Raw genomic sequence first — 25,783 nt, 5'->3', positions numbered from 1 at the left:
GAGCAGAAGCTGTAGATATGGCAGAACACAGAGAACATTTCTTATTTTACGTTATTTTTTTTAGTACCTCAATACGTAACAATGATAAGCGCTAATAGTTGCATATTAATTTACGCACAATCTTACACCCATAAAGAGAGTAAATAAATTTATATATGATTGCCATACTGAATAAAAATCGAAAACATTTACACAGATTGAAGCCCTATTGTTCATATTTGCTCTAATGCTGGGTTCACACAGGCAACAAAAGAATCGCCACTGTTAATGGAGAACTGCAGTTTGCTTTGTAGTTGCATGTGTGAATACCTACTTTTCGGTGGCGCCATTTAAGAAGCGCAATTGTTGTCACGACACAAAAAGTTGAACATGGTCCTACTTTGTTGCGCGATTTTGCCTTCTCCACAATCGAATAACGTCATTCGATTGCTACCTCGCGACTGGATTCAAACCTTTCTAGTGCTTTTGTTTGTGCGTTTGCTATTAATATGTTGAAAAAGTGGTCAACAGCGACAATTATTACATTCTTGGAGGTGTATAAAACCGGGTTCACACATGCAACGAAAGTATCGCCACAAATCAAGTCATTCTGCATTGGCGCTGTGAGCTACCATTCACACATAACGCCATATATTCTTCGTAATTGCTCAGTTTGCAAAATGGCGTCACCTGTCTCAGCTGATTAAACGGCTGTACATATTACTAAATAAGATGTTTTGGAAACATAATAAATGTAAAATATTACTTACCAAAGTCTTTCTCGTCTCTCTTGTTTCGACTAAATGTTTTAAGAACCGGTCTGCAGCTTCAAACCAAACAAGGCTGTGTTTATAAATACCGTCTGTAGACGTACCACTCTTAAGTGATTTTAGTACTTTTTTATGTTCATTCATGTAAGCATTTCGAATGCTTACATTTTTAATTTTGTTGTAGCTACATCAATTGCAGGTACATATTCATGCATAGTGTTTACCATTTCAATTAATGCAGCGTCTCTTAAATTTCTATCTTTGTGTGATTCGCTTTTGTGGTTCCGAAGGCATTCTCGTTCTCGATACAGCTCCAAGAATTTCATAATTGTCGCTGTTGACCACTTTTTCGACATATTAATAGCAAACGCAGAAACAAAAACACTATCTGCGAACGAATACGCACTAAAAAGGTTTGAATCCAGCCACAAGGTAGTAATCGAATGACGTTATTCGATTGTGGAGAAGGCAACATGGCGCAACAAAGTAGAACCAAGTTGAACTTTTTGTGGCATGAAAAAAGTTGCGCTTCTTAAATGGCGCCACCGAAAACTAGGAGTTCACACATGCAAGTGCAGTTCGCCATTAGCAGTGGCGATACTTTCGTTGCCTGTGTGAACCCGGCTTAAAGAACGAGAATGCCTTTGGAACCACAAAAGCGAATCACACAAAGACAGAAATTTGAGAGATGGTGCATTAATTGAAATAGTAAACACTATGCATGAATATGTACCTGCAATTGATATAGCTACAACAAAATGAAAAATGTAAGCGTTCGAAATGCTTACATGAAGGAACATTAAAAGTACTAAAATCACTTAAGAGTGATACGTCTACAGACGGTATTTATAAACACGGCCTTGCTTGGTTTGAAGCTGCAGACCGGTTCTTAAAACATGTAGTCGAAACAAGAGAGACGAGAAAGACTTTGGTAAGTAATATTTTACATTTATTATGTTTCCAAAACATCTTATTTAGTAATATGTACAGCCGTTTAATCAGCTGAGACAGGTGACGCCATTTTGCAAACTGTACAATTACGAAGAATTTATGGCGTTATGTGTGAACGGTAGCTCACAGCGCCACTGCAGAATGACTTGATTTGTGGCGATACTTTCGTTGCATGTGTGAACCCGGTTTTATACACCTCCAAGAATGTAATAATTGTCGCTGTTGACCACTTTTTCAACATATTAATAGCAAACGCACAAACAAAAGCACTAGAAAGGTTTGAATCCAGTCGCGAGGTAGCAATCGAATGACGTTATTCGATTGTGGAGAAGGCAAAATCGCGCAACAAAGTAGGACCATGTTCAACTTTTTGTGTCGTGACAACAATTGCGCTTCTTAAATGACGCCACCGAAAAGTAGGTATTCACACATGCAACTACAAAGCAAACTGCAGTTCACCATTAACAGTGGCGATACTTTTGTTGCCTGTGTGAACCCTGCTTTAGATCAAATATGAGCAATAGGGTTTCAATCTGTGTAAATGTTTTCGATTTTTATTCAGTATGGCAATCATATATAAATTTGTTTGCTCTCCTTATGGATGTAAGATTGTGCGTAAATTAATATGCAACTATTAGCGCTTATCATTGTTACGTATTGAGGTACTAAAAAACCGTATAATACAGCTTCTGCTCACTATTGATTATCGGTTATCATTATCATTATTTTGAAGACATTTTTTTCTCTATCAATGGTAAATTATAAAGCAATTTTGTTAATTCTGCATTAAACTTGGAAAATAGTGTGTCTAATGCTGTTGAAGAAGAGATATAGACAGAAATAAATCAGACTAAATTAAGTTAATGATCGAAATCATGTTACGTGATCCACACAGGAGTTCGCATCTCGCTCTCGTCAGTTTCTTGTGACATTGTTTTCACTCTTCGTTTGATCGCAACACGCAGAAACCACTGCAGGAAATTTTCGTATGAGTCGTTTTTGGTGACAGACTTAGCCCGAGGTCTACGTTAGATTCAATGGTGATAATTTGGTTGCGAGTTGGCGTATCCAACGAACTCGAACGTTAACTTTGCGGTAACATATTGACCCCAATGTGTCTTCGTTTGGTGCATGCTATATTTCACACATCGATTTCGGCCGAACGCTAGTCGTCTCGTAATGATTTGCTCGTTAAGTTCGCAGTGTGATTTTCAAATAAATAAGTGTGCAATCATCATTCATACATTAGTTTCGCAGTCTAAACCGTTGTATTTTTACTCCACACACTATTTTCTACCTGTTTTGTGATTTACTTCACAGAGTTTAGATGTGTGGTAATCGAAACGCACCTCGCAATTACTGCGATTGCGAGTGATATACCGATAGCCGATATCAGTCGATTGAGACTGAGTGAGATTCGTTTCTGTTTCGGTCTTCGGACTTCATGTGAAGTAAACATTCGTGTAGCGTTATGATTGAATTGAGGCCTAGTAGGGATTTACTTGATCCTGAATTTGCTGGTTACAAGTTATCGATTGACCCCGTACCCTGTTATGAATACAGCTTGGAAGATGGTAAGCAACATTTTACTTTATTCACAAGCCGTTTGTTTTTAAACAGTGCAATGTTTGATGTATTGTAGATGTTAATAAGAAAATCTGATCCACTTTTCGCATTGTTGATTGAGGACCAACATTGATTGCCTTGATCTGGATGCACTCTTTGCAAAGTTCTAATTCGTGTTTCAAGTAGAGAAATCACAAAAGTCTTATTTGTAGAACAATAATGACACCCTACGAATTGACAATACTGAGTTCATTATGATGGATATTTTTCTCTTGCATTGCTGATTGATGCTGTGTCTGTTGTACACCCCGTTTCAAACCGAAAATACGTATTTGTAATTCAAATTTTGAGGTACTAGAAAGTGTATTGACACTTAGCACTCGTGGTATTCAACCCAAAGACTGGTTTGATGCATCTCTTCATGCTACTGTATCCTGCGCAGTCCTCTTCATTTCTGAATAACTACTGTAACCTAGATCCTTCTGAATCTACTTAGTTTAGTTATGTGTTGTTCTCCCTCAACGATTTTTACCCTCCACACTTCCCATCAATATTAGATTGGTGATCCCTTGATGCATCTGAACGTGGTCTACCAACCAATCCCTTCCTCTAGACAAGTTGTACTACAAATTCCTCTTCTCCCCCATTCATTACTTTCTCATTAGTTATGTGATCTAATATTCAGCATTCTTCCATAGCACCACATTTCCAAAGCTTCTATTCTCTTCCTGTCCAAACTACTTATCATCCATGTTTCACTTCCGTTCATGGCTGCACTTCATACAAATACTTTTAGAAAAGATACCCTCACATTTAAGTCTGTACTCGATGTTAACAAATTCCTCTTCAGAAATGTTTTCGTTGCCTGTCAACATTTTACATCCTCTCTACTTCGACCATCATCAGTCATTTTGCTGCCCAAATAGCAAAAATCATCTGCTACTTTAAGTGTCTGATTTCCGAATGTCGAATGTAATTTTCTCTGTGTTACCTAATTTAATACGGGGTCATTCCATGTGAAAGGACCTTTCATAATAAAAAATATGGTTTAAAAGATCTTAAAGTGTGGCATATTCTTCTGTAGCCAATAAGTTAAGGAAGCAGAAACTAATCCCAGGGTTCATTATATCCTGGCCTGAAAGGTGTATAACTGTTACAAACTTGCTCGTGGTGTCAGGGAAAAAAATTGTAAAATTTAATATGAAATGTTAGCAGCCCTACAGACTAGTGTCTTTGAAGTTGAGTGTCCATGTGTTGTGCATATACTCTGGATAATTGTGAAGCTGTAACTGTGGTTTTACATTTATAACATAGGTAAAGACGCTCTAAATCGTAAAAAAACAAAGTACGGAATTTCTGTCACACCCGCAACACAGAAATAGACATTATTTGTTTATCAGTTTAGTTTCATGTTATGTTAAGTTGAAAGTTTGTGAAAGTGGGTTAGTTACATGGGCTAAAACTTTGAATTATAATATTTTTTGTAGGAACACTCTTATGTCAAGAAACACATTTTGGGTGTGACATGTCAGTGTTAGAGCTGTTACTGTGATACCAGAACTTTGTAACAAGGAAATTTTACTGTAACACACACAATTATTGTTATTGTTGATATTATTGTTGTGATTGTTATTATCAACCAGCTGGAAGTATTATTCTTGTAATTTATTATAGGACAAGCATGTCATCCACTGAAAGGTGCCGCAAGTTTAGGGAAAAACTGAAGCAATCTCCAATTCAGTATCAGGCAATGTTAGAAAAGGAATTCAAAAGAGATAAGTTATGGAGAGAAAAAAATAAAGCTGCCTTGCAGGATGATCAAAAGAAACTGAAACGTATGCAAGATATGGAAAGACAAAGGAGGCATTGAGAAAAAAACTAAAATTTCTTCTCGAAGTCCCACTTCATCCTGTATTTTGTCACCCTCTAAATCATAGTTCCAAAAGATGACTTGGGAAGGCGGTAAATAAGGTGAAGAGAAGCTTACCATGCAGCCCAAGGAAACGAAAGGATGTAGTGGCAAAGCTGTTTAACAATGAGCTGCCTGAAGGTGCAAATAAACTAAAAAAGATATTTACAAGAAAGGGAGTAAGTTTCTCAGTGCAGATACAGAAAATAAAATGAAGAACTTCTACCTTCATTATGACATAAGCCGAAAAGAACCAGGAAGAAAAGATGTGGTTAGTGTCAAGAACCCTGAAACTGGAGAACGAGAACAGAGACAAAAGTGCTATATGATAATGACAATATCTGAAGCATTTGAACAATTTATTCTTGAATATCCAGAGTGTCAGATAAAAAAATCAAAATTCTTCTCCCTTTGTCCACCTTTTGTATACCCCGTATCATTTATGCCACATAATGTGTGTATTTGTCGATACTACGCAAACGTACAGTATTTGGTGTAAAGTGTTGCAAGAGAAACCAATACATTTCCAAGTAGAGCACAAGATTTAGTTAGCATTCTTGTTTATGACACAGAAAATTATAAGTGTAGTTATGTTGTTATATTACTTGTTCCATGGATCATGAACACGATTCTTTCGTAATGATGTGGAACGTGTCAAAGTACACAAGATTCATTTATCCCAAATAATCATTGTTAGTCTTATATACGGTACAATTGTTAATGCTTACTGTATTTCTTTGGCCATATGTCTAAAAATTCATCTATGGAGTAGAAGGAGTTGTCATTAAGGAATTCCCTTAACTTACTTTTGAATGCCGATTGGTTGTCTGTCAGACTTTTGATATTGTTTGGCAATTGACCAAAAATCTTTGTGGCAGTATAATTCACCCCCTTTTGTGCCAATGTCAAATTCAATGAACAGTAGTGAAGGTCACCCTGTCTCCTAGTATTGTAGCTGTGGACTGCGCTATTAATTCTGAAGTGATCTGGGTTACTAACAACAAATTTCATTAGGCTGTATATATATATTGTGAAGCTACTGGCAATATCCCTAATTCTTTAAATAATTGTCTACAAGATAATCTTGGATGAGCCCCAGACATTATTCTGATAACACGTTTTTGTGCAATAAATACCTTCTTTCTTAGTGATGAATTGCCCCAAAAGATGATTCCGTAAGAAAGCAATGAATGAAAATATGCATGGTAAGCTAACTTACTGATGTGCTTGTCTCCAAAATTTGCAATGACACTAATAGCATAGGTAGCTGAGCTCAATCGTTGCAGTAGATTGTCAATGTGCGTCTTCCAGTTTAAATTCTGATCAATACAGACACCCAGAAATTTTGAACAATCTGCTTTAGCTAAAGATTTTCCCCCACACTCTATATTTATTTCCGGTGTTATGCCTTTCCCTGTACTGATCTGTATGTACAGTGTTTTTTCAAAGTTCAATGAAAGTCCATTTGCGGAAAACCACCTAATAACTCTTTGAAAACATTATTTGCATTTTCCTCAGCTGATTCTTGCTTTTTAGGCTTGATTACAATACTTGTATCATCTGCAAAGAGAACCAAGTTTGCATCTTCATGAATGTAATTAGGCAAGTCATTAACATATATTAAAAACAATAAATGCCCCAAGACAGAACCCTGTGGTACCCCATTCTTGATACATCCCCAGTCTGAATAATCTGCTGCCCTTTGTGTACTATGTGGGTTTACTGTTTCAACCTTCTACATTCTACCAGTTAAATATGAAGTGAACCATCTGTGTACTGAACCATTCATTCCATAGTACTTCAGCTTATCTAAGAGGATTTCATGATCCACACAATCAAAAGCCTTAGAGAGATCACAGAAAATCCCAATTGGTGATGTTCTACTATCCAGAGCATTTAAAATTTGATCAGTGAAAGCGTGTATAGCACTATCTGTTGAAACACCTTTCTGAAAACCGAACTGACATTTTGTTAAAACGTTATTCCCACTAATGTGTAAAGTTACTCTTGAGTACATTACTTTTTCAAACACTTTTGAGAAGGATGTCAGAAGTGAAATAGGACGATAATTGTTGACGTCTGTCTTGTCACCTTTTTTATACAAGGGTTTAACTATGGCATATTTCAATCTGTCAGGAAATATTCCCTGATTCAATGAGCTATTACATATGTGGCTAAGAACTCGACTTATCAGGTGTGGAAAAGATTTTAGTATTCTATTGGAGATACCAACAGTTCCATGTGAGTTTTTATTCTTAAGTGAATTTATTATTTTCTTAATTTCAGACGGTGAGGTGGGTAGGATTTCAATTTCATTTGTTTGCACCGGGAATGCCTCTTTCATATAGAGTTCTGCCCTATCTGGTGAGCAGCTGGTGCCTATATTTTCCACTACATTTATAAATTGATTATTAAAAATATTTTCAACCTGTGGATTTTTCATTTATAAGCTTTTCATTGTGCTTAACAGTAATACTGTTGTCCTGTGACCTTGGTTGCCCCGTTTCCCTTTTAACTATATTCCATATTGTTTTAACTTTGTCATCAGAGGTGCTAATCTCAGACTTGATACACATACTTCTGGATTTTTTTATAACTTTCCTTAATATATTACAATATTTCTTATAATGGTTGAGCTTTTCTTCATCTCGACTTATTCTAGTGTCTTGGTATAGTTCCCATTTCTGGCTACAAGAAATTTTAATCCCTTTAGTCAGCCATGGTTTTTATCAAGTTTATTTGAATTATGATTCACTAATTTCTTAGGAAAACTGTTTTCAAATATACCCACAAGTTTATCATGGAATAAGTTAAATTTAACATTTGCATCAGGTTCCCGATAAACATCCTCCCAGTCTACCCTTTTCAAGCTTTCCTTAAATTGTTGAATTGTTATATGGTTAATTAGGCATATTATTATTATTATTATTATTATTATTATTATTATTATTATTATTATTATTATTATTTTTCACATTACTGTATGGAGCAAAGCCATGAATTGAAAGTAGCTGTGCATCGTGTTCAGAAAGCCCGTTCTTAAAAGGATAGGTGCTTACTTCTTTCAATTTATCTTGGTCTATGAAAATGAAAATGTTATCTATCAGGGTGCTACTGTCTTGTACAATACGAGTAGGAAAATCAATGACTGATGTCAGATTGTAAGAGCAAAGTAATAGTTCAAGGTCGTTCTTCTTGCTTGAGTGTTTAAGAAAATCTACGTTAAAATCTCCACAGATGATAATGTGTTTTCCCTTTTCTGACAGATAACACAGCAAGAGATGTAGGTTTTTAAGAAACATTTGAAAATTTCCAAGTGGGGACCTATACACAGTCAAAATTATGAATTTACCACTGTCCAATTTAAGCTCACAAGCGCATACTTCAATGTGCTGTTCTACACAGAATTTTGCGGTATCTGTTTTTAAAACTATGTTCCCCCTTAACATAAATTGCAGCTCCTCCTTTCTCCATATTGTCTCTACAAAAATAAGTTGCTACTTTATACCCATTAATATTTACATTTTCCATTTGTGTAGTTATATGATGTTCAGACAGGCACAGTACATCAACTTCTGTTGTATTTTTAATATTCTCAAAATATTCCTTAATCCCCTGATATTTTGGTGAAATATATTAACACAACTGTTTCCTCTACCTTTATTCGAACCATTTATTTTTTTACCTTTAAGAGCTGCCTGTCTGGACATCTTGTTCAACCTGTTCCAGTGCCTGCGAAAAGTGTAACACTTGAAATGAGAAGAGCCTTGTTGATGAAGTACTGAACAATGAGCTTGAATGGAAAGATGTTGAAGGTCGCCCTCAGCGTATAGAAACAGTTGGGACAGTTTTGAATGCCATTAAAGAAATAGAGAAACAGCTTCTGGGATTCAAACTGCACTGTTACGTTAAGAAGAAGCAGTCAGAGTACTTCGAGGACGCAAAAGTAAATTTCAGTAATCAAGATTTGGTTTTGCAGGTTGACTATGCTGAAAATTATACTTCTGTTTGTCAGGATGATATCCAGGGTGCTCACTGGCACCAAAAGCAGACTATTATATTTACAGCTAGATTAACAATGGCACCATACGCAGCTATGCCATTGTTAGCGATGACTTGTTCCACAATAAATATTCAGTTTGGGCAATGCTTAAGCTGCTTTTTCAGGACCTAGAGAGAGAATTTTGTTATCGCCAGAGTTGAGATTTTCTCCGATGGTTGCACAGCCCAATTCAAGAATAGCTTCACATTATTAAATGTTACATATTTACAAGCTGACTTTGGTATTACTGCTGACTGGATTTTTTTGCCAGTTTTCACAGTAAAGGTGGAGTTGATGGCATTGGTGGTACCATGAAAATAAGAGTGTGGAGAACTGTAAGATCACAGAGGGTTACTATTAACACTCCCTATGATATTTACAAGTGTGTCAAGGAGAAACTGAAAGGGATTATGACCCTATAATTATCATCTGAAGAAATTAATTCAGCAATGGCTATGTTGGATAATCGTTGGAAAGGCATACCGCCCAATTCCGGGATTGCACAAACTCCATTGCATTATAGCAGTTAAAGAGGGAGTTATAAGGGTTTCTGCTACATCTGCCCAAGAGGTTGCAAGAGTGATATCACTTCATAACCATGAAAATGCACACAATTCGACGTGTAGTGCTGATAGTGAAGAATCCTTGAACTTGCTATAGGAGAATGTGTACTGTCATAAAGTTTACTGTCACTGGAAAGTCATGTTTGAAGAAGAAATATTTTGCAGAAGTTCTTCAAGTTGATGAACAAGCTGAGCAGGTCTTGCTAAAGTATATGCAACCCAGCGGGAAATACTGGATTAGGCCCACAGAAGAAGACATGTTGTTGTTGTGGTCTTCAGTACTGAGACTGGTTTGATGCAGCTCTCCATGCTACTCTGTCGTGTGCAAGTCTCTTCATCTCCCAGTACCTACTGCATCCTACATCCTTCTGAGTCTGCTTAGTGAATTCATCTCTTGGTCTCCCTCTACAATTTTTACCCTCCACGCTGCCCTCCAGTACTAAATTGGTGATCCCTTGATGCCTCAGAACATGTCCTACCAACCGATCCCTTCTTGTAGTCAAGTTGTGCCACAAACTCCTCTTCTCCCCAATTCTATTCAATACCTCCTCATTACTTATGTGATATACCCATCTAATCTTCAGCATTCTTCTGTAGCACCACATTTCAAAAGCTTCTATTCTCTTCTTGTCCAAACTAGTTATCGTCCATGTTTCACTTCCATACATGGCTACACTCCATACAAATACTTTCAGAAACGACTTCCGGACACTTAAATCAATACTCGATGTTAACAAATTTCTCTTCTTCAAAAACGTTTTCCTTGCCATTGCCAGTCTACATTTTATATCCTCTCTACTTCGACCATCATCAGTTATTCTGCTCCCCAAATATCAAAACTCCTTTACTACTTTAAGTGTCTCATTTCCTAATCTAATTCCCTCAGAATCACCCGATTTATTTGGTCTAAATTCCATTAGCCTCGTTTTGCTTTTGTTGATGTTCATCTTATATCCTCCTTTCAAGACACTGGCCATTCCGTTCAGCTACTCTTCCAAGTCCTTTGCTGTCTCTGACAGAATTACAGTGTCATCGGCGAACCTCAACATTTTTATTTCTTCTCCATGAATTTTAATACCTACTCCGAACTTTTCTTTTGTTTCCTTTACTGCTTGCTCACTATACAGATTGAATAGCATCGGGGAGAGGCTAGAACCCTGTCTCGCTCCCTTCCCAACCACTGCTTCCCTTTCATGTCCCTCGTCTCTTATAATTCCCATCTGCTTTCTGTACAATTTGTAAATAGCCTTTTGCTCCCTGTATTTTACTCCTGCCACCTTCAGAATTTGAAATAGAGTATTCTAGTCAACATTGTCAAAAGCTTTTTCTAAGTCTACATATGCTAGAAACGTAGGTTTGCCTTTTCTTAATCTTTCTTCTAAGATAAGTTGTAGGGTCAGTATTACCTCACGTGTTCCATTATTTCTACGGAATCCGAACTGATCTTCCTCGAGGTCGGCTTCTACCAGTTTTTCAATTCATCTGTAAAGAATTTGCGTTAGTATTTTGCAGCTGTGCCTTCTTAAACTGATAGTTCGGTAATTTTCACATCTGTCAGCATCTGCTTTCTTTGGGATTGGAATTATTATATTCTTTTTGAAGTCTGAGGGAATTTTACCTGACTCATACATCTTGCTCACCAGATGGTAGTTTTGTCATGACTGGCTCTCCCATGACTACCAGTAGTTCTAATGGAATGTTGGCTACTACCGGGGCCTTGTTTCGACTTGGGTCTTTCAGTGCTCCGTCAAACTCTTCACGCAGTATCATATCTCCCATTTCATCTACATCCTCTTCCATTTCCATAATATTGTCCTCAAGTACGTCATTCTTGTACAGACCCTCTATATACTCCTTCCACCTTTCTGTTTTCCCTTCTTTGCTTAGAACTGGGTTTCCATCTGAGCTCTCGATATTCATGCAAGTGGTTCTCTTTTCTCCAAAGGTCTCTTTAATTTTCCTCTAGGCAGTATCTATCTTACCCCTAATGAGATGAGCATCTACATCCCTACATTTGTCCTCTAGCCATCCCTGCTTAGCCATTTTGCACTTCCTGTCAATCTCATTTTTGAGACGTTTGTATTCCTTTTTGCTTGCTTCACTTACTGCATTTTTGTATTTTCTCCTTTCACCGATTAAATTCAATATTTTTTCTGTTACCCAAGGATTTCTACTAGCCCTCGTCTTTTTACCTACTTGATCATCTGCTGCCTTCAGTATTTCATTCCTCAATGCTACCCATTCTTCTTCTACTGTATTTCTTTCCCCCATTCCTGTCAATTGTTCCCTTATGCTCTCCCTGAAACTCTGTACAACCCCTGGTTATTTCAATTTATCCAGGTCCCATCTCCTTAAAATCCCACCTTTTTGCAGTTCCTTCCGTTTTAATCTACAGTTCATAACAGGTCAGAATCCACATCTGCCCTTGGAAATGTCTTACAATTTAAAACCTGGTTCCTAAATCTGTCTTACCATTATATAATCTATCTGAAATCTTCTAGTATCTCCAGGGTTCTTCCATGTAGACAACCTCCTTTCATGATTCTTGAACCAAGTGTTAGCTATGATTAAGTTATGCTCTGTGCAAAATTCTACCAGGCGGCTTCCTCTTTAATTTCTTAGCCCCAGTCCATATTCATCTACTACGTTTCCTCGTCTTCCTTTTTCTACTATCGAATTCCAGTCACCCATGACTATTAAATTTTCGTCTCCCTTCACTACCTGAATAATTTCTTTTATGTCATCATACATTTCTTCAATTTCTGTGTCATCTGCAGAGCTAGTTGGCATATAAACTTGTACTACTGTAGTAGGCATGGGCTTCGTATCTATCTTGGCCACAATAATGTGTTCACTATGCTGTTTGTAGTAGCTTACCCGCATTCCTATTTTCCTATTCATTATTAAACTTACTCCTGAATTACCCATATTTGTTTTTGTGTTTATAACCCTGTAGTCACCTGACCAAAAGTCTTGTTCCTTCTGCCACCAAACTTCACTAATTCCCACTATATCTAACTTTAACCTATCCATTTCCCTTTTTAAATTTTCTAACCTACCTGCCCGATTAAGGGATCTGACATTCCACGCTCCGATCCGTATTACGCAAGTTTTCTTTCTCCTGATGACGACGTCCTCCCCGCCCGGAGATCTGAATGGGGGACTATTTTACCTCCGGAGTATTTTACCCAGGACGACGCCATCATCATTTAATCATACAGTAAAGCTGCATGCCCTCGGGAAAAATTACGGCTGTAGTTTCCCCTTGCTTTCAGCTGTTCACAGTACCACAACAGCAAGGCCGTTTTGGTTATTGCTACAGGGCCACATCAGTCAATCATCGAGACTGTTGCCCCTGCAACTACTGAAACGGCTACTGCCCCTCTTCTGGAACCACATGTTTGTCTGGCTTCTCAACAGATACCCCTCCGTTGTGGTTGCACTTGCGGTACGGCTATCTGTATCGTTGAAGCATTGTCTACTGATGATGCTGTGATGTATGGTAGGGTGTCGAAGTTCAGTGACTGTAGGAGGATAAAAGGTGACTTGAACAAAATTTATAGTTGGTGTGATGAATAGCACATAGCTCTAAATGTAGCAAAATGTAAGTTAATGCGGATGAGTAGGAGAAACAAACTCACGATGATGATTGGATACAGCATTAGTAGTGTCCTGCTTCTTGGCATAACATTGCAAAGCGGTATGAAATGCAACAGGCATGTGAGGATTGTGGTAGGAAAAGCAAATAGTCGACTTCAGTTTATTGGGAGAATTCTAAGAAATTGTAATTTGTATGTAAAAGAGATCACATATAGGTCACTAGTGACCTATAATGCTCGAGTGTTAGGGATCCATACCAAATCAGATTACAGTAAGACATTGAAGCAATTCAGAGGAGGGGTGCTAGATTTGTTACTAGTGGGCTCATTCAAAATGCAAGTTTTATGGGGATACTTTGGGAACTCAAATGGGAATTCCTGGAGGGAAGTGATATTCTTTTTTAAGGAGCACTATTAAGAAAATTTAGAGAACTGGAATTTGAAGCTGACTGCAGATTGACCCTATTGCCCTCTACATCATTGCATGTAAAGGCCATGAAGATACAAAAAATTTGGGCTGATATGGAGGCATATAGACAGTTGTTTTTCCCTCGTTCTGTTTGCAAGTGGAACAGGAAAGGAAATGACTGGTGTAGTGGTACAGGGTACCCTCTCCCACGTGGAACTGTGTTCATGTAATGAAACATTGTTTAAACTCAAAATCAAACAGTGGAGAATCTAGGATGGAATAATGAGAATATTATGGAAAGGACAGATTGCTACTTTCCATATAGAGTAGATGTTGAGTCATAGACAGGCATAATAAGACAACTGTGTAACATTTGAGCTTCTGGCCAGAAGGCCTCCTCCTATGGTAGAAAACACATACACACATTCACAACTCACACACGGAGGTCGGCAAGCAACTGTATCTGATGGGAGAAGCAGTATGTGTGGTAGGGTAAAGAAGAGGTTGTGGTGGGGAGTGATAGCAGAGTAGGGCTGGGGGAAAGGTGTAGTGCTGTGTGCGTGGAAGCATGAAGCATGTAGGAACGAGCTGAGGATGGGGTAATGCTACTAGGTGCTTAGATTTTTTTTTTTTTTTGGGGGGGGGGGGGGGGGGGCTGGAGGAAGGGAAGGGTAGTGGAAAAGGAGCGAGGTAAAGTCAGGGGAAAAAAAAGAGAAATAGTAGAAGGGAAAGGGGGGGGGAGAGACTGAATAATGGGTACATTAGTGGACTAGAAGGCTGTGTGTAGTGCTGGAGTGGGACCAGGGAAGGAGATGGGTGGGTGAAGGACAGGGACTAGTGAAGGTTGTGACCAGGGGGTTCACAGGAACATAGGGTATATTGCAAGGACAGTTCCCATTTGTGCAGTTCAGTAGTTCAGAAAAGCTGGTGTTGGTGGGAAGCATCCAGTTGGCACAGTCATTGAAGTGAAGCGTGTTGTGTTGTGTTGTGTTGGACAGCACGTTCAGCAACTAGATGGTCTATTTGTCTCTTGGCGACAGTTTTAGTGGCCATTCATGTGGACAGATGGCTTGTTATGCCCACATAGAAAGCAGCACAGAGGTTGCAGCTTTGTTCGTAGATCACTTGACTGGTTTCACAAGTGGCCACCCCACTTCATCCACTGTTTGGGTTAGGGGGTTAGAATAGACCTGGGGTATTCTTGCCTGTCATACAAGGTGCGTAAAAGGAGTCACCTACTTTTCAGCGAATCTATTATGGTCCCCTTCTAGGGTTAGACCTCCACATTTCCAAATTCTACAGATGGGAAGTATATTCCAAAGATCTGCTCTTGCAGTCCGATGATGTGTTGCATGCCAATCTAAAGTGATGAGGTGTACACTTCACCAGCTGTGTGTATAGCAGACCTAAGGACAACAGGGTTGCTACTGGTGCCTTCATCTTGACGTTTGAAGGTGATTCATTGCCTGTAAAGGTCAAGCTGCTGATAGTGGTGTGACATTAAACCCTATGTTCCTCCCCCCTATGTGTTACTTCAAATGTTGGAAATTTGTGTCCTCGCTTTGAAATGCCTGCCCCAAATGTCGGGACTGCAGATGTCTGTCACACACGAACATCATTCCTTGTGCCCCTTTCCCATGTGTGTCAGCTGTGAAGAGCACCATTCCATTCTCCCTGTGACCACTTTCCACTCTTCCTGCCCCCCCCCCCCCCCCCCCCCCTACCTCCCTCCGTCCCCTGTCCCTCGTAGTTTCTCACCTGAACGGTTGCCAAGATGGGCTCTTACCAAGTCTGGCTGGGACACTTTCACCTCTGCTACCACCGTTGGATCTCCAACATTGATGTGGTGACGCAGAATGTTTCTAGGACTATTGTTTCTGCACTTGATTCAGCAATCCCTTTTTCCTCAGGTGCCTTTGGTGGAAAACAGTGCCTTGGTGGTTGCCAGAAATTGCTGTGGCCATTAGAGGTCATAGGTGGACCCTCTAATGTTAAAAGCTGCACCCATCAATGGAGCACCTCATTGTTTTCAAATGGCTCCGTGCCCGGATCTGTCAACCAATTAAGAGACAGAAGCAGGAATGCTGGAAACAGTACATCTCCACCATTGGAATACAAGCCCTTTCCCAGGTTTAGATTAAGATCAGATGCCTTTATGGATATTAGTCCCCTTCAGGTACACCAGGGACTTCTGCACATAAAGCTGTATGTACTGACCCAGACACATTCACAGACTATTTTGCTGAGCATTATGCTTGATCCTCTGCATCTGAGAATTGCCACCCTGCCTTTTGTACCCTAAAACAGTGGGTGGATAACACCCTTCTTTTACTACATGCCAACCCTGAGCCATATAGTGCTCCATTCAGTGAGTGGGAATTTCTGAGTGCCCTTGGACATTATCTCAACAGAACCCCTGAGCGAGAGCACATCCATCACCAAATGATTAAACATCTCTCAGTGGATTACTAGCCTGACCTTGCCATCTTCAGCTGCATAGGGAGTGATGGAAAATACCCATCACAGGGACGAGAAAGTGTAATTATTCCAGTGCTAAAACCTGCTAAGGCTGTGCTAGATGTGGATGACTATCATGCTATTAGCCTCACCAACATTCTGTGCAAGCTGCTTGAACCTATGGTGAGCCAGTGGTTGTGTTGGCTCTTTGAGTCTCGGGGCCTTCTGGCTCCAACCCAGGGCAGTTTTCTCCAGAGTCGCTCCACCACTGATAACTTGGTATACCTGGAGTGCGCCATCCAAACAGCCTTTTCATGTGGTCATCACCTTATTGCCATCTTTTTTGACCTTACGAAAGCATATGACGCCACATGGCAACATCACATCCTCACTACATTACACGAGTGGGGTCTCTGGGACCCACTCCAGATTTTTATACAGAATTTTTTATCATTCTGCACCTTCAGAGTTAGTCCATGGTTCACACAGTTTCCTGCACATCCAAGAGAATGGGGTCCCGCAGGTCTCTATACTGAGCAACCCTCTCTTTTCAGTGGCTATTAATGGTCTCGGAACAGCTCTGCAACTTCTGTATTTCCTTTTTGTAATGTACTATTGGCGTGGCTGAACTTTGACTACAGTTAGCCATAAGAAAGGCGCAGTCATGGTCCCTCACCCATGGCTTTCAGTTTTCAGCCACTGAGACTAGCATCAGGCACTTCCGTCACCGTTGTACAATTCACCCGCACCCACAACTTTATGTTGATGGCCATCTCCATAATCTAGTGGACTCTTATCGCTTTTCAGAACTGGTTTTTGATTCTTTCTTAACTTGGCTTTCCCATCTTTGCCAGCTTAAGCAAAAGTGCTGGCAGCACCTTATTCTTTGATGTCTGAATCGCACTGACTGGGGCCCAGATCACCCTACACTGTTGCAGCTGTACAAAGCCCTTGTATAGTACTGTCTTGACTGTGGGAGCCTGGCATACGGTTCAGAGTCATCCTAAGCTGCACCCTATACACCACTGTGGAGTTCAACTTGTGACGGGAGCTTTCTGGATGAGCCCTGTGAGCAGCGTACTAGTGGAAACTGGGGTTCCTCCATTGAGAATCCAGTGACAACAACTGCTTGTAAGTTATACCGCCCACATTTGCAGCTCACCTAAACACCTGAATTACTGTCTCCTTGTCCCTAACACGAAGATCCATCTCCCACAACTGCAACCCAGATTGGGTTTACAATTGCAGTCTGTGTCCAGTCCCTTCTCATTTAACTTGAGTCTTTCCCTCTACCACCTCTCCTCTGGATCCACTCACATACACCAACACACAGTTCATCTGAGCCAAAAGCCTCAGCTCATTCTGTGGCTCTCTGCCACCTATTTCTCTTTATTATTGATGTGTCCTGTGTTTCAGAGGTAGTTTTCACAGATGGCTCGATGGTTGATGGACATGTTGAGTTCACTTATCCTCGTGCAGGACATACTGAACAGTGCTACTTGCCAGATGGCTGCAGTTTTTTCATTGCAGAGATGGTAGCCATCTCTTGTGCTCTTGGGCATGTTCTGGGGAGTACTTTCTCATTTGTAGTGACACCTTTAGTGCCTTATAAACTTTCAACCTGTGCTGTCTTCACCATCCTTTGGTAATGGCCACCCAAGAGTCTGTTTACATCCTCAAACAATGTAGATGGTCAGAGGTCTTCGTATGAAACCTAGGACACATCGGAATCCTGGGAAATAAACTTGTCGAGAGGCAACTCGTAAACCGAGTCTGGAGATTGGCACACTGGAAACTGACCTCGGATTGGTATTACATTTTAAAATTTTCAGGGTGTGCCATTCAGTATGGCAAACCCTAACTATGCCCAATAAGTTATATGGTATAAAGAAGACAACAAGTGTTTGGAAGTCATTTTATATCAGCCACTCACAGGTACTCCATTGTCCTTTGCCGCGTCTGCATCAACCATACTTGGCTGACGGACTGTTTCAATCTAGCCACGCTGAGGCAAACTTTTAATCTTCCTGACAAACGACCTATGGTGTTTGGTGACAATGCCTCAACAGTTGATATTCGAGAGAGGGGTTTTTATCACTCAGTCTAAGGGTGCGCGTCTGGCCTTCTCTACCAGGCCTTCACTGTATCTGTATTTTGACTCTTCCTTGTTCCCTCTGGTGCTGTCTGTTAGTCTTGATGATCATCTTTTCACCATCTGTTTCTCTATTGCCTTGTGTTTTTAGGCTGGAAGTTTTAGTGTACTGTAGAGTGGCTGGCTCGTTCGTTTTTTATTTTTGCGGTCAACCAGCTCATGCTGTCTGCTGCATTGTTGTAACAGCTTCAATCATTTTTTTCCTTTTAGTTAATGTTTTCAATTTTGGCTTGTTACTTTAGTTTTCTGCTTCAGTGTGGTTACACACACACACAGTTTTACGAATTTTGTTCCTTCCCCGGATTTCAGGCGATAGGATTCTTTTGGGTATGGTTTTAATACGAGATATGTGTGACTAAGGAAAAAGGGACTGATAACTCTGCATTTTTGTCCCCTTAATCTACAAACCAACCAACCAATCAGCCAACCTTCGCAGGTATCAGTGCCTTGGATGGGATGGATGATGCTTGTGACGGGACCGGAGCAGGTGACAATGGGTGGATGTATGGAATAAGTCTTGCATCTAGGTCTGTTACAAAGATATGACCCAGGAAGCGCAAGGGCTTGGGAACAAGGGTTGTGTAGGGATTGACAAGGATATTGTGTAAGTTTGTTTGACGGTGGGATACCACTCCGAGTGGGGTGGGAAGGGTAGTGTGAGGGCATTCCTCGTTTTAGGGCACGATGAGAGGTATCGTTTTAGGGCACGATGAGAGGTAGTCAAAACCCTGCTGAAGAATATGATTTAGTTGCTCCAGTGTTGAGTGGTACAGTGTCACCAGGGGAATCCTCCTCTGTGGCTGTACGGTGGGAGTTTGGGAGGCAATGGATGACTGAATAGATAACGCAAGGGAGATCTGTTTCTGTACAAGGTTGGGAGGCATAATTACGGTTTGCAAAGGTCTCAGCGAGACCCTTGGTGTATTTCGAGAGGAGCTTCTCGCCACTGCAGATGCAACAGGCACATGTGGCCAGGCTGTGTGGAAGGGATTTCTTGGTATGAAATGTGTGGAAGCTGTCGAGGAGGAGGTATTGCTGTTCATTGGTTAGCTTGGTATGGACAGAGGTACTGATATAGCCATCTTTGAGGTGGAGGTCAACATTGAGGAAGGTATCTTGTTGAGTTGAGGGGGGCAAGGTGAAGCAAATGGGGTAGAAGGTGTTGAGGTTCTGGAGGAATGTGGTTAGGGTGTCCTCACCCTCAATCCAGATCACGAAAGATGTCATCAGTGAATCTGAACCAGGTATTGGGTTTGAGATACTTGTTGTTTAGGAAGGATTCCTTCAGATGGCCCATGAGTAGGTTAGCATAGGATGGTGCCATACGAGTGCCCATTGCCATACCACTGATTTGTTTGTAGGTGACGACTTCAAAGGTGAAATAATTGTGAGTGAGGACATAGTTGTTCTTGGTGACCAGGTAGCGGTTTTAGGTTTCAAACGAGTTGGACATTAGGAATGGTAGTGCTCAATAGCGGCAAGACCACTGGTATTTGGGATGTTAGTGTAAAGCGTGGCAGCATCAATAGTGACTAGTAGGGCATCGTGTAGTAAAGGAGCAGAAACTGTGGAGACTTGATGGAAGATGTAGTTGGTGTATTTGACACAGGAGGGTAGGTTGAAGGTGTGGTCCACAAGAACTGAGAGGTCATCATAACTGGCCACAATAGGATGTCCAGGATGGTTGGGTATATGGTTGTAGTGTAATGACGCAAGTTTGGTATAAATGATTTTCTTTTGACATATGACTATGTGCAGACTTCATCACCTACGTCAGTTACAAAACTCTTCAAAATTATTTAAATTCTTTTTAAAGTTTTCTCTGAATGGTTCTTGAGCGAAACTGCAATTAAAACATCATCATTTGAGTCATATGCATAGAATTACCTCACTCAGTCCATTTGGTTTGCGCAAAATTTTTTCAGTTTAGATGTCATTTGTTTCTTCTCAGAAATTATATTAATGCAAGTTATCTGCTTTAATAAATATTAAAACCACATTAAATAAACAAGACTCAACCTCTCGATGAATGTTGTCAAAAATTAATAATCTTGTCAAATAAATCAGTAATACTTCTTCCTTAATATAATTCTTCATAAAAATTCTCGAAACACGTATTTAAACTTCTGTAGTATACACTAGTATATTATCTTCACATATACTACATAGAGACGTGAACATGACCCTTGACAAGATAGGACTGAACATTTACAACATGATTAAACTTTCTATGACGTCATTGTTGTAGAAACATTACAAATTCTTCTTTTTTCAGTTTTTAGAAGCACGGCGCAACAACCCGGTTTCAGGATCTACTGTTGCTCTTTGGCTGTCGATCCGCAACGTATAGTGGCCAGCAATTTTCTCTATGGTCCCGGCAGTGAAGATGCTGTCTCCATTTGTTGCGCGTCTCCGTACATGAAACTTTAGATAATTCACAAACATTACAAATATTACGAAATACATAAACAAAACACTAAATTAAAGTTATATTCACCTGCAAACTGGGCTGACACTGGTGGATGGGTGATACTTCAGTTTCGCGTCCCACTACATGGTCTCTAGGAAGCCTGTGGAAGATAGGAGTGCAGTTAGGGGTAGGGGTGAGGAGAGAGAGATAGAGAGAGAGGAATGGGGTCACAGCAGTGACAGGGTAGATGGATGAATCTGACAGCTGCAGAGACCATCTGCCACAGGTAATCCCTGTGCTTCAAAATGACAGTGGTGGAGCCGTTGTTGGCAGGTATGATTATAAGGTCAGAATCAGACTTTAAGTGGTGGATTGCAGTTCTTTCTTCAGATCTGAGGTTAGCTTTGTGTTGAGGGATTTGGTGACTGATGATGAGGTAAGGTTTGAAGTTGAGAAATTGTGAAATATTAATAGTAGGTGATTTGGGAGCAATGGGTGTGGATGATTATTGTATAGAGGAGTGAACTGAGTCAGGCAGCATTCAGAATTGGCTTGGGGTTGAGTTTGAGTGGGAGGGTTGGTGGCAAAAAAAAAAAAAGTTGCCACTTTAGGGGCCAGGAGAAGAAGAGAAGGTCTTTAACAAGTCCAGCATGATTGAATTTGGGAGTGGAGCAAAAGGCTATGCCTTTGGAAGGACTGATACTTCTGTGGGACTAAGTCTTTTGGAGAAAATGTTCATGACTGTGTTTTGGATCTGTTTCGTGTTCTGCATTCTGTATGGTGGTGGGTGAGAGTTTCTGTGTGTGTGTGGTAAATGTAGGTGGTCTGTGAGGCAAGGTTTGTTGGCTATGAGGAGACATGGTGCAGGTTTGGAGACTGTTGTACAAATGGTTGATAGTAGTAGTCCAACGTGAGAGTAGGAGGTGAACAGGTTGGAGAGATTTTTGAAGTGGTGATGTGCATGCTGCTCTATTTCCAGGAGGGTGAGAGTTCATGAGAGATGGGATACAGGATTGTTGGACAGCAGGTCAGGAGGATTTTACAGATGGAGGGGAGGTATTGCAAGGTGGTTTGGGCCTGATTTACATTATTTTGCAGGATTAGGTTGGTGAGGGCTGGGTAGTGGTAGAATTTGAACAGATCGAGATCATTTTCGAAGGGGGGGGGGGCTGCAGCCAGGTATGGGTAGTTTGGTAGCAAGGCCATGAGCCAGGTAACAGTGCAGGAACAGTATTTCGGACCAGGTTCTGGCTAGGGATAAGCAAACTTTTCTGCTTTGGTGCAGATGGAAGAAGCAAAGATCCATAGTGGAGGATAAAAAAGGAAAAAATACATAAATTACATAAAATATAGGCAAAAAGGCTCATAAAAATATGATAAAATGTAAAAATTAAAAATATGTGGGGAAAATCACAAAAGTACGGAGCGGATGAAATGTTGAGGAAAAAGGTGAAACGCGAGGGAGTAGATCCAATAGTGAAAGGCGAAAATTATTTGAAATTGTCATGAAATCACAATGGCAAATAAATAAAAAGATGATAAAGTGGGTTACAGGCTCGGGGGGGGGGGGGGGGTGGAGACAACGAATGTTGACTGTATTAGATGAGGTTGTGAGGTTGAGGTTAGTGTATGCTTAGTGGAATAAGAGAAGAGAAAGAGAGGGGGACAGGGTGGGATGGTAGGCTGAGGTTCAACAAGTTCACGTGGCACAGGAACGTACAAAAATGACACATGGAATATATGTCAGAGTAAGACGGGAAAAATGATCAGTTTGAAGGTAGATGATTAATTATATTGGTGGGAGAAACCAACAATATGCACAGTTACTTAGCTGTTTGGTGTGTGGTGGCAATGCAGTGTGGCTCATAAGTCAGAGCATGTGCAGTTTGGTAGGCAACAGGTAAAACACATGAAAGAAGACATAGAAAAGGATGAACTGAGCAAAGGAGTGCAAAAGAGAATAGCTACAAAGGAAAACAGCATTGGGCTGTGGAATGGAAGGATAGCCGTTAAGCAAAATCAAACAATGGAGAATCGAGGATGGAATAATGACAATACCATGAAAGGACAGATTACTACTCACCATACAGAGGAGCCATTGATTTGCAGACAGGCGCAATGAAAAGACTGCTAAATGTGAGCTTCCAACCAAAAGACCTTCTTTTAATGTATGAAACACACACATATTCACACAACATGATCACTGTATCTGGCCATTGACTCTAGATTGCAAGTAACTGTGCCTAGTGGGAGAAGCAGTCTGGATGGTGGGGGTAAGGAAGGAGGGTGTGGTGGGATGGGGAGGATTGGGGGCGGGGGAGTGGGGGGGGCTATAATGCTACTTGTGAAAGCATGCAGGAATGTGGTGGGGACAGGGCTGCTACATGCTCTGGGGGTGTAGGGGAGAAGGATATTGGAAAAGGAGGAAGTAGAGGAGGGGAAAAAAGAGGTAAGAGGCTGGGGGAGTTTTATTGGAAACATAGAAGAAATAAAAAAGCATGCACATTGTGTCACAGATAAACAACTCAGAAAATAAAATCTTAGAAATATGGAGTGTAGTTAAAGGGAAATGAGGAAAGTACGACACAGGGCAAGATGATTAGTAATTAAAGATACTGACCGAATGGTCCACATCAAAAATATAGCAAAAGGATAGATTGCTACTCATCACAAAGATGATGTATTGAGTTGCAGACAGGCACAATGAAAATACTATTACACAATACACCTTTAGGATAAAGACTTCTTCAGCAAAGAAACACACACACATACACACACACACACACACACACACACACACACACACACACACACACACACACACACACACACGATCAATACCACCAACAGACCTAACAGGAACGTGACAGTTGCATGAATAGCAATCGCTTGTGGTGGGGAAGGGAGAGGGATAGCAAGGCACGGTGACAGGAGAGAAGAGCGCTGTCTGGCAGGGAATGCAGGGAGTAGATTGCAGCCTGATGAGACTGCCAATTGCAATTTCAGGAGGTGGGGTGTGAGGTATGGGGGAAAAGATGGGGGAGCAGAAAAGGAAAGTAGCAGAGAAGGAGAAAGGACAGGCAAGTGCTTTGGCAGAGGGGAACACACAATGAGAATAGGAGATGTGAAAAGGGAGGAGGTGATAATATAGAGGGGGTGAAAACTGGTGGGTGGAGGGTGCAGGAACAGTAGGCTATCATAGGTAGAGGCCAGCCTCTTCTTTGCTGTAGAAAGCTTCAGCCGAAAGCTATAATGTGTAACAGTCTTCTTCTTGTGCCTGTCTGCAACTCAACATGTCATTTTTATGGCTAGTAGCAATCTATCCTTTTCTTAATAATGTTGATATTCCAAGCTGGTGTTTCAATTGTTTAAAAATATAACATATATTTTTGAGGTTGATAACATTAAAAGCTAAATATTAAAAGCATCTCACTCTGATATAGTTAGCATACTCAGCCATGCACCATATTTGATGTATCACTCTTACAAGATATCTTTCCATTCAGATTAAGTTGTGGTATTGTTAGACCTCTCATTAAGAAAGATGGTAGGCAGATATTAATGACTATCCACCCATTTCATTGTTAATTTACCTTTCAAAAAATTTTTGTAAGTTAATGTATTTAAGAATGGTGCAAACCCAAGGTTCTGAATTGCTCACAGTTTGGGTTTTAGAAAGATAACTCCATTCAGCATGCTATCAACCGTTGCACTGACTGTGTATTTAAGTTTCTGAATGACAATATTTCACCTACTGGTGTTTTTTGTTATCTGTCTTAAACATTTGACTGTGAAAGTCACATCATTCTTTTGGAGAAATTTAGTTTATGGTTTAGGACGTGCAATGAGTAACTGGTTAACATCCTATTTAATTAAGACAAATCTTTGTTACCACATGCAATTATCATGATGAATCTTCTTGCGACTAGAGCCAAATTACTGTTGGCAGCCCACAGGGTTCAGTTTAGGTACCACTCCTGTTTTTGTTATAAGCAAATCTTCCATTTATACAGCAGTAGTAGTGCTGTTTGCTGATGATGCAATCAGCATCAACAAGCCCAACAGAGCTGCAGCAAGAGAAGGAGCAATTAATAAAATATTCAAAGCTATTATTGACTCGTTCTAAACAAATGATCCATCATTTACCTTAGAAAAAAAATAGTTTGTCCAATTCTGCGCTAGGTGGGATATATCATCATCAATAGCATGAAGACCATAAGCCTACATAAAATTCTTGTCTGCAGATTGATCATCACTTTAATTGGAAATCACATATTATTGAACTGCTGAAACTCTTTGAGTCAAGCATTATTTGCTCTATGTGTATGTGAAATTGCACTGAAACAACCGCGATGTGATCAAAAGTATCCGGACACCTGGTTGAAAATGACTTAAAAGTTCATGGCGCCCTCCATCGGTAATGCTCGAATTCAATATTGTGTTGGCCCGCCGTTAACCTTGATGACAGCTTCCACTCTTGCAGACATATGTTGAATCAGGTGCTGGAATGTTTCTTGGGGCAATGGCAGCCCATTCTTCATGGAGTGCTGCACTGAGGAGAGGTATCCATGTTGGACGGTGAGGCCAGGCACAAAGTCAGCGTTGCAAAATATCCCAAAGGTGTTCTGAAGGATTCAGGTCAGGACTATGTGCAGGCCAGTCCATTACAGGGATCTTATTCTGGTTTAACCACTTCACCAAAGGCTGTGTAATATGAACAGGTGCTCTGTCATGTTGAAAGATGCATTCACAATCCTGAATTGCTCTTCAACAGTGGGAAACAAGAAGGTGCTTAAAACATCATTGTAGGCCTGTGCTGTGATAGTGTCACACAAAACAACAAGGGGTGCAACCCCCTCCATGAATAACACGACCACACTCTATCACCACTGCCTCCGAATTTTACTGTTGGCACTACACACACTGGTAGATGACGTTCACCAGGCATTAGCCATATTCACACCCTGCCATCGGTT

General features: G+C 40.4%; 1 protein-coding gene across 1 annotated transcript in view; it reads left to right on the top strand.

The window, feature by feature from the left end:
* Window positions 1-2,024: 2,024 nt before the first annotated feature.
* Window positions 2,025-25,783, top strand: part of LOC126354988 (nudC domain-containing protein 1) — a 99,285-nt gene continuing 75,526 nt past the window's right edge. Inside the window, exon 1 of the mRNA XM_050005087.1 lies at window positions 2,025-3,274. Coding sequence (XP_049861044.1) covers window positions 3,172-3,274 — 103 coding nt within the window. The 5' untranslated portion in view covers window positions 2,025-3,171. The remainder of the gene's footprint in view (window positions 3,275-25,783) is intronic.

The sequence above is a fragment of the Schistocerca gregaria genome, chromosome 3 (assembly GCF_023897955.1).
Source record: "Schistocerca gregaria isolate iqSchGreg1 chromosome 3, iqSchGreg1.2, whole genome shotgun sequence".
NCBI classification, from domain to species: domain Eukaryota; kingdom Metazoa; phylum Arthropoda; class Insecta; order Orthoptera; family Acrididae; genus Schistocerca; species Schistocerca gregaria.
Note: the sequence above shows the minus strand (reverse complement) of the source record. Positions and strands in the feature narration are given on the sequence as shown.